We start from the raw sequence: 9980 nt of genomic DNA, 5'->3' as shown, positions 1-9980 counted from the left end.
TCATGTGGCCCAGGAGATGGCCGCACTGTGCTCCTTGGCCTTCATGCGCAGCGCCGCGATGCTCGAGGTCTTGCGGTCCGGCTCGCCATTGAGCTCATAGCCGTTGAGGCCCGGGCTGAGGCCAGCCGCTCCGAACAGGCTGCCCATGTGCGTCTGGCCCACGTGGCTGCCAGCCCCAGAGACACTCAGGAAGTCGGTGACACCGCTGGCCCCAGAGCCAGGGGGGTGGGCGTGAGGGGACATGCAGGCAGGCACCGGGTCACAGGGGACCACACAGGCTGGCACCGGCGAGGCAGCCCCATTGTTGCTGATCCAGGACGGGTTCTGAATCTGGAGAGAGCGCAGGAGAGGAGTCAGGGTGGCTGGAGGGTCCCTCCAACCACCTCTCCTCCTCATGGTCCGTGGTCACGAAGGACCCAGGCTGGAGCGTCTAACCTTTGGCTCTCAGCAGAAGCTCTAAGGTGCTCAGCAAAAGGCTGTCCTGATTTCAGCCACTGCGTCAGTCACCTCTGACCCTCCCGCAGGCCTAGGAGGTGAGCTGACCTCGCTCAGAGTGCCTGGCGTCAGGAACGCAGGCTCTGGGCTCCCCAGCTGTGGTGGAGGCCGAGGCCTACGCCAACCCAGGCTGGGAGGGGCCGCCTCAGGTGTGGACAGACAGGGCCACGGCTGGACGTCCCTGAGCCCCAGGGAGGGGCGTGAGCTGAACTCAGCCTCATCTCCCATCAGCACACCTGTGATCCCCCCAGCTCCCACTCTGCGTGTCCACCTTCCTCTGGCCTCTAAGCGTTTTCCAGGAAGCAGATCTGGGGTGCGGAGGACCAGCTTGGAGGAGCAGGCCGTGCGCCTCTCAGCCACACGCTTGGATTCTTGCTGGCCTCAGCAGGCTTCTGCTGGCCTGCCCTCTCCCTCGTGTGGACACACTGCGGGGAGCTGGACCCGGATCCCACAGGGTGTTCGAAGGACATCAAGGAGTGCCTGCAGAGTAGCCTTGCTGCCCCTCCCGGTGTGCCCAGGAAGTGGGCTGGTTGGTCCCCATGGGAGAAGCCATCTGGGCCTGGGGCTCGGGGGCTGCAGGTGAGAGATGAGCAGTGCCCCGTGTGGGCTTCCCCCTCCAGCCCCCAGCGCAGATGGCAGCGATCAAGCCCAACAGCCAGGGCTGAAGCTTCCTCCTCCCAGGACAGTGGGAGGCTGGGTTAGGGTGGGAGGGCGGCGAGAGGGAGAAGAAAGAATGCAGAGGGGCCCGGGCCGGTGGTGCCCACAGGAGACACCGCATTCCTCAGCCCCACTCCAGGCCTGACCCCTGCCCCCGCCCCATGAATCCTGGGCGGGTGGCAGGAGGTGTGGAGCTGGTCCAGGTGGGGAGCCGGAGATCAGCGGCCCGCAGAGCACAGGGAGGAGGAAAGGGTCTTAGGAGCACCTGTGCCACGGCTGCCTGGGAGATGGGCTGGGGATGGGGCAAGACTTGGGGCTGAGCTGGAGGCCATGCAGGAGGGAAGGCCCTCTGCCAGACAGGTGGAGGGTGTCAGGAGTGGACTCGGCCAAAAATACATCGGTGCCAGTGTCCTGGGTGCCTGGCTTCACTCGCAATGCTTCTGGTCCCTTGTCACCTCACTGAGGACTCTGCGGACCCTGTGGTCCTGGCGCTCAGAGTCCCATGTGCGTCCCAGCCTGCCCATAAGCCCTCCAGATTTTAGAAGCCCCTTTGCTAGGGACACTCTGAATTCAGCTGAGGCCTGGAGGTCCCTGGCCTTCCACTTGCCTTAGTCCCTCTACCCATAGAAAGAGTGGCCAATGAAGCAGAGGAGAAGGCCACTCTCGCCCCCACCTCCCCTCCCCGAAGCCCAGCCACCCGTGATGACCCCAGGCAGAAACAGCTTTGGCGCCACACAGCAGAGACCAATTGGCACACACCTGGGAGGGGACTGAAGGCAAGCCAGAGCCTGAGTGCCACCTCAGGGCCCCAGGCTCTTCCCCAGGGCACTCTCCTCACCAGGGCCTGGGTGTTGGCCTCACCTGCGCGTAGTTCTCAGCCCGGGTGAGGAGGGGCAGCTCGTAGGCCGTGGAGAAGTGGGTCCGCACCTGCTGCATCTGCCCGAAGCGCTCCCTCTTCCTCCACTTGGCCCTCCGGTTCTGGAACCAGACCTGCAGGACAGGAGTGCCACAGCGTCAGGCCCACCCGGAGCCCTGGTCCTAGGGCAGTGTTCCCCAAGCCGCACCTGTCGCAGGGCATGTGTTGGGGTCACAGAACCACAGATAAACTGCCTCCGTCTGTCCTCCAGAGCTCTTGATCTAGAAACATCTTCACTGAGCCAGGAACCCCATTGGTCTAAGCTCTAGAGCAGGCCAATGTCACACACAGTCACCTAACCAGCCCCTACAGGGGTGCCGCCCGCTCGGCGGTGGGCCAGGCCTCCTGGGAGAACAGCTAAAGGCCTCACACACCCCTCTAGAAATCCCTTCTAGAAGGGCAGAGTTTGGGCGAAGCTCTCCATAAAGCCCACGGCCCCCAGGCCCCGACGGCCCAGATCCAGCTCCTGCTTCCCTGCAGCCTCGGGGCTGGGAACGGTCTCCCAGCTCAGAAGTTGCCCGTGTTACTATAGGTGAGGCCCTGGGGGTACGGGGGTACGGGGAAGCTGTCTGGAGGCCCCTGGGAGACAGCACTGGGCCTGGAAGGAGGGAAGCCCTGACCTGAGCTGAGGACAGCGAGACATGTCCAGGAGGCCTGAGGAGGCCAGTCTGTGGGACATGGTGGAAGGGGCGACGCAGAGCTAGAGTGGCATTGTGGGGCCTCAGTGCCAAGGGAGGGCTCTGTCCTCCATGCTATCCACAGTGGCATTGCGAAATCTGTGCCGAGGGGCCTGGCGTACACCTGGCTGGGAGGAGAGGCCCTGGCTGGGTGCATGGGCTGGGGCTGGGACTGAGTGGCCGGTCCTGTTCCGCGGCGGGACCCTTCCTGGCAGGCCGAGCGCCTTCTCCAGCTCATGGCCAAGGGCTCACCCTGGGGCTGGCGACCTCTGGCCTTGACTGTGATGGAGGAGTAGGGGGGCGCAGAGGAGGGAGAGGGAGCGAGGGGAGGACTCGGCTTCTGGCCGGGTGGCTTCAGGCGCTCCCCCAAGGGAGCTGTCTGCCAGCCTGCTGCGCCCTGCCAGCGGCACTTCACAGGCTCAGATGCAGAGGGCGTGCCCCGCAGCGCACCGCCAGAGGGACAGGGAACACCGCCTCTTCAAGCTCTTCCAGCCCTGGCCTCCCAGGAACCTGGCTTTCCTGAGGGACCAGGCGGACGCCCTCCCCACCCACGGGGACGGAGGCGGCTGCGGCCCCAGAGGGGAGCTGCCTCTCCAACCCTCTGCTGGGAGCCCCGGAGCTTCCCAGGAACCACTGAGGGGCTCCCGCCGCGCTGCCTGGCTGTCCAGGGTCTAACGGGGTGGCACCCAGCAGGGCCTGCGTGGCCACTGCCCGGCTCCTCCCTCTGTGGAGCAGGACCTGTCAGTGTGGCCAGGGCCCACAGGAGCCTGCAGTCGAGCCCTAGCGGGTTCCTGGCCCTCCTCGCTGCCCTCCTGGCTGCCTCCTGCCCCTGGAGGGAGGTCACTGAGGGGGGGGATGTGTGTCTTAGGTTAGTGGGGGCTGGGCAGGGCGCAGGATGGCCCTTCCTGCTCCAGAGCACTTCCCCTTCCTAATCCCACGTCCACGTGTGTGCTCCCGAGAGCGCCCGCGCATGCACACATACACACGCACACACACGCACACACAGCACCCTTCCTGTGACCTCCCCGAAGACCAGCCCCCTCCTGGGCTTGGGGTCTCAGGCCCTGCCCCGGAGCCCCCGGGGGGCCTCTCTTCCTCCTGGAGCCTGCGTCCAGGCCCAGGCCGCCCACTGGGAGCCAGGGGCACGCGGGTCTCCTCTCAGCGATGCTGAAACGGGATCCCCTTTATCAGTGGCCTGGGTGGGGGCGGGGCAGGATGGGAGAATGAGTCAGAGGAGCTTGTTTTCATTTCATGTTTAATTTCCTGCAGGCCGCGCTGGGCCTTTCCGCTTCTTCCTCAGCCTCCCAGGGTTTTCTGGGGAGAGCTGGGGGAGGGGACCCTCCGGATTGTCCACATATATGGCTCTTTCTTTCCACAGGGGACTGGGGGGGTGGGGGGGCAGAGGCAGGGGCCCTTTATGGCACTGCCTCCCCTGGTGTCTCTGGGCTCAGGTCCCTTGGGCCTTGGGAATGTGGGGGAGGGCCCTGGAGTGGAGGAACCATAGGTGGGTGTGGAGGGAAGAGGGTGTCTGGTGTCTGGCAAAGGGGTCTACAGTCTTGGGGGCAGAGAGCCGGGGGGGGGGGGCGAGGCCGAGGGTTTTTCTGAGGGCTAAAGCAGGGCTGGTGGGAGGGGGTGTTGTGTGGAGCAGGCCTGCCCCCTCCTCAGTGGCCCTTTGACCCCAAGCCTCACTTTCAGGTGAGGCCAGATCAAGGCTACCCCCAGGTTGGCATGGCGGGCGCCACCGTCCTACCATGCCCTGGGCGGTGAGGGGCCTCTGGCCTCGGTGTTCACCTTCCTCCCTGGCCTGCAGCTGGGCCTCTGCCTCACAGGCCTGTCCCCTCTGGGCAGCCCAGACAGGAGGAGAGCCCACCGTGCTCCCAGTCACTCTCCCACCCGGAACGTCGCGCCCAGGACCACCCCGCTCCTGGCCCACCCGGGGCTGGGCCCACTCAGCACGGGCCTCTCCCAAGGACCAGGCTGTGCAGGGACCAACTGTCTTGGCGGAGGCCTTGTAACCGCAGCCCATCTGGGGCCAGGGCGGGTGGCTCAGGGCGGGGAGGCTCCTCTTATTGTCTTCAGACACACCAGCTGCGGGGACTGGAATCCCAGACAGCAGAGAGGCCCTCCAGCCCCTGGAGCAGGGCCAGGCCCAGCTTCTTCCCAGGAAAAGTCCATCCTGGGACCCCTGAGGCCCTGGTCCCACGGCCACGCCACGCCAGGCCCCGGGCTCACCACCAGCTGAGAGGGGCTGCAGAGGAGGCCTGGGGTTCCATCACAGCCCCAGGGCCCTCCAGGCTCAGAGTGCAGCCCAGAGGTCTGACGCACATGGCGATCCCACCCACCCTGCTGCCTGTGCACAAAGAAGAGCCTCAGAAGAATCTGGCTTGTGTCCTGGACAGCGAAGTCAAGGAACCCAGGACGAGAAGGCGGGGGTGCCACTGGGTCACTCTTCACTTTAGACTGTCTCTTCCCGCCTCTGCGTCTTCTTTCTCTATCCAAACAGAAGGTCGAGGGATCCTTTCCAGAACCACCATTCCGTGTCCCATCATCTTCCCGTTAGAGGGTAAGCTAGGCGACATCAGACTTTCTCTTTCTGCTTTGGCTGCCAGGAAGCTCACAATTCTTGCTTAATGCCAACTGTGAGCCTGAGCCAAGGTATTTGAGATAATTACCTCCCGTTTCTCGACCCCATTCTTTATCTTAGATCAAAGTGAGAAATCTTTAACTGTTCTACTATGTTCTGGAAAGAGGCCTATGTATGTGTATGCAGAAAGAATATTCCACCTGCAGTGTACGGCGGTGGCTAAAACATGCTCTGAGAGCCCAGGGTGTCTCTGTGCCTCCTGGGGAATGGGCTGTCCTTCTTTAGGAAGCCTGGGTGCAACACACACGCACACGCACATGCACACTCAGGCACACGCGTGCTGAAGTGAAGGAGAGCCGGCTGAACCCACCCACACAGCACCTGTGGGGTCTCCTGACAGGGGCGTCCTCTCACCTACCCAAGCAGCTGTCCCGAGTCCATCAGCTGCAGCTGAGGTCGGGTTCTGGGTGGGGCTCCTACCACAGCCGTGCAGGTGAGCCTCTGAGATGGCAGTAAAGCCCAGGCCACCTGCTCCCCATTCACATAGGCTCGACCACGTGACACCAGAGTCACTCGGAGTGGCCGCAGCCTGGAGAGCGCAGGTCTATTGGTACCTGCTGGACATTGTGCATGGAAAGTCTCTGGACTAGATTTCAGATGCCTTCCTTGGCCTGATCCTACAGCACGTGGCTGACGTCAGGAGCTCTCACGTGCCTTAGAGCCACCCTGCTAAAGATTCTCCCATGACCCAGCCCCAGCGCCTGGGGCCTGTGGAGGGGCACAGGGGTCTCGGGGGTCCATACAGCTGGGTGGCACTGTGCTGCACTGATTAAAGAGAAAAATCCTCTTTGCACTCGGGCTGCTGATTTTTCTGGCCCCCTGGAGGGGAAAACTGCCATGTGACAATTCTGTCTGCCATAGTAAAGTGGTGCAGGGATGGAATTCAGGGCACTCTACCACTGAGCCACAGCCCAGCCCTTTTGATTTTATTTATTTATTCATTTGTTTGTTTTGTTTTGAGACAAGGTCTTGCTAAGCTGCTTAGGGTCTCACTAAATTGCTGAGGCTGGCCTCAAACTTGTGATCCTCCTGCCTCAGCCTCCTGAATTGCTGGGATTACAGACACGTGCCACCGCACCAGGCTTGCGTCTGCGTTTTCTAATATGCTCTGGGCTGGGGAACCAGCCTGCGTGTGAGATTTATTTTGTGTTACACCAAAGCTCGAACTTTAGCCTGTGATTTTTGCCACTTGTTTGAGGCTACTGAGAGCACTTCACTTTTAGGTCTCACGCGGGGAAGGGGACACATCTCTTCTCAGAGGTCGATTGCTCTGCAGATGTCTGTGTCTTGCCCTCGTGGCTCTGAGTTCAACCGTGCCCGGTTGGTGGGGACACAGATGACCAATTAAGGGATTCAGGTTCTAGGGGGAGGAGGTGAAGTCATTTAAGCCGCTCATCAGTTCTATAAAGATCGAGTAGACGGTGTGGCGGGGTGGCCTGGTTTGGCCGTGTGTGTGAGGCCGAGGTGGCTGGGTTGTGTGGAATGTGTTGGTCTGAGTTGTGTGGCTGAGTTGTGTAGTGTGGGCTGGTGGGGTTTTTGGAGTTGGGCGGTGGCGGGGCCTACTGCGTAGCCATGAGGGCCAGGGACACTCCTCAGAGAGGTGTGTGGCCTTGGGACCTGTCAGAGGCAGGGGGAGGCAGCCACCCAGGCGTGGGGAAGACCTGGGCTGTTCTCTGCTTCTGCCGTGGGTTGCCGTGGACGCCTGTGTTTCCCAGGCCTCCCAGAGCTGGGGCGGCCACCCTGCTCCTTCTCGAAGGGATCTGGCTGCAGGCAGCGGGCTCCTACCCCTCTACTGCGGCCCTGCTTCTTTTGCCCCCTCCACAGCAGAGGGGCCTGTACTGACGTGGCTGGGCACACGGTGCTGGGAAGCCCCAGCCTCTGAGGGGTGGCCTCTGGGCCCAGGAGGCCATGGCCCCAGCCCCTGCTCCTGGCCCCGCCCGGGGCCCCACTGACCTGCACGCGCGCCTCGGTGAGGTCCGTCCTCATGGCCAGCTGCTCCCGCGCGTACACGTCGGGGTAGTGCGTCTTCTGGAAGACCTTCTCCAGCTCCTCCAGCTGGTAGCTGGTGAAGGTGGTGCGGTTGCGCCGCTTCTTGCCCTTGTTGCTCTCCGAGTCCGCCTTCTCCAGCGGGCTGGGGAGGTCGGAGCTGGCCCGGTCCTGGGGCCCCTTGACCCCAGCCTCCTTCACACTGAGGTAGCTGCTGTCCATGCCCACGGCGTCAGAGTCGGGGGGCAACTCTGGCTCCCCCAGGGAGCTCTCTTTGGCTGAGGGAGAGGAAACGAGGTCAGACAGTGGCCGAGTCAAGCCGGAGGGGAGAGGAGCTGGCCCCGCCGTCCCCCTCTCAGAGGAGACGCGGGTTCTAACCTCCGCTCACCATTAACGTGCCCTGAGGCCTTGAGCAAGCCCCCTCCCTCCTGAACCCCAGTGTCACCTGGCTCTGAGCCGGCCCATCTGACCTGTGACGTGACTCCCCCTCCTCCCCTAGAGGACTCCCTGGGTGGGACACCTCTGGGCATGGAGGGTCAGGCCGGTGCCCTGGCCTCCCGGGGGGAGTGGAGAACTCAGTAGCCATGTCTGGCCCCCTGGGCTTTGCGGACACCAGGAGAGGCGTCACCAGGGCAGCCTGGTCTCATCTGAGGTTCAAAGACGTTAAGGAGCCTCTGTCCCCAGACGTCAGTGCTGGGGTCGAATGCCCTTACCGCCCCCCCACCACCTGCCACAGGGCCTTTCTTCCTTGGGAGTGGACACAACTGAGACACGGGCCTCAGTTCCTTGCCCAAGCCATATCCTGCCCGCTGTGACTGAGGCTGTCCAGCACCATCCACCAGAGGCCAACATCTGGGCCTGGGGGACTGAACACAGCTGGGAGCCTCTGCTTGGTGACCCAAGGGGTCTCCCGTGGCCAACCCCCAGAAGCTCAGGGCCGTGTGGAGCTGGGTCAAGCCCTTAGGTCAAGGACGAGGAGACGGAGGCCAGGCTGGGGGGGGGGGCAGCGGGAGAGTGCAGAGAGCAGCAGTCCACATCCAGGGGGCCTGGTCACCTCCCGAGGGGGCACAGTTGCCTCGTGGCAGGGTGCAGGGTGTGGGCCCTGGGGCCAGGGTTCGAATCCCACACCTGCAACTCCAGCCCTGTGCTCCCGACAACCTCCATGCCTCGGCCTCCCCCTCCGTAAATGGGGGTGCAGACACCCGTCGGGTCTTCCCCACGGTGGCTGTGAGAACGGAGGGGCTCTCAGCACAGGGCTGGCCACGTGGGCTCTGGCCGTGGTTGATTCCCGTTGCTGGTCTGGACTTGCAAGCCCACCGTCCCAGTTGGCGCCAGAGGACCTGTGAAGTCCCTGGAGGAGCAGACCCAGGGCACAGGGGCCTGCGCAGATTCCCTGGGGGACAGAGATGGGGCGTCTGGGCAGGTGGGTGAGAGGCCCGCTCTAGCCACAGTCCCCTGTCTTGGGGCAAACGAACCGGCTGAGTGCAACAATGCGCACAGCTGATCAGACGTGCGGGCTGCATTTGAAGCTCCACGTGCGCCTGCTCAGATGATCGGCACACGCATGCGCTGTGGGAATGAGCAGCGCCCTTGGACCCGCAAGCTCAAGCTGTTCTTCTGCAATGGGCGTCAGAGGCCAGGATGCGTCCTCCAGCCCAGGTGGACTCCATCCCCACCCCAGAGGCTGAGGTGTCCCTCACTCTCAGTCCTGGCTCTGGGTGCAGCGGGACAGCCGAGAGGGACACTTTACCTCTGTCCCCGCTGTCTCCATGGCATTGAGGAAAATCGGGCAGAGGTGACTGCCCAGAGTAGGTCTGGGGACAGCTTCGGAGGCCATGCCTGGCCCCATATAGAAGCCACGGGGATGGTGACGGCCCAGAGCATCACACATGACACCCATGTGAGCCCAGGCACACCAGCTGACCACGGATCGGTGACAGCATCATGTAAACTGCAGCTGGCAGCGGGGCTGGGAGCTTTCAGCACAGATATTTATCTTCTTGGCAGACAAATGAATTTTATGTTTTGGGTTTTTTTTTAAGGAAAGAAATCCCACCCAGCCTCACCCAAAATAAACATCTCCGTTATGCAACTTCCTGAGGCCAGACGGGGGGCGGGGGGTGGCCCCGTCCCTCCTGCTGCTCCCAGGCCCCAGCCTGTAACCCCAGGGACCCCGAAGTCTTCTCTGGATCAACCTGGGACGGCGACCACCCCACACAGTGGGGGCTGTGGCCAGGCAGGGCAACCCCGTCTCAAAGAAGTCAGGGCTGGTGGGACCAACCCCAACCCCCGGTTTAACCTGAGGGAGACCCAGGCTGGGGAGAAGGTGGGACCTGCCCGGGTCATCCGCAGCACCCCTCTCAGCCCTGTGGGCCCCATTCCCAGGGAGGCCGGGAGAGGAGAAGGAATGCAGGCCCTCAGGGATCCTGGGGTCCTGCTCTGGCCATCCTGGGGGATGAGGGAATGGGCACAGCCTGAGAAGCTCTTGATGCAGAAGGTCCACCTCCACAGTGAGAAACAGGGGCCCAGCTTTGCCCATCTCGGGCCCCCCACTGAGGCCAGGTGAGTGGGAGAGCGGAGGCCATGCACGAAGACCCCCAGCCTA

At 63.1% G+C, this 9980-nt stretch overlaps 1 protein-coding gene across 1 annotated transcript in view; it reads right to left on the bottom strand.

Annotated features, from left to right (window-relative positions):
* Alx4 (ALX homeobox 4) overlaps positions 1-9980 on the bottom strand; it is a 36289-nt gene continuing 26309 nt past the window's right edge. The window contains exons 2-4 of the mRNA XM_027936723.2: positions 7343-7653; positions 2014-2142; positions 1-330 (exon numbers count right to left, since the gene is read on the bottom strand). Of these exons, the coding sequence (XP_027792524.1) occupies positions 1-330; positions 2014-2142; positions 7343-7653 (770 nt within the window). The remainder of the gene's footprint in view (positions 331-2013; positions 2143-7342; positions 7654-9980) is intronic.

Source organism: Marmota flaviventris, chromosome 9 (assembly GCF_047511675.1).
Source record: "Marmota flaviventris isolate mMarFla1 chromosome 9, mMarFla1.hap1, whole genome shotgun sequence".
NCBI lineage: Eukaryota > Metazoa > Chordata > Mammalia > Rodentia > Sciuridae > Marmota > Marmota flaviventris.
This window is presented reverse-complemented; position numbering and strand designations above follow the sequence as displayed.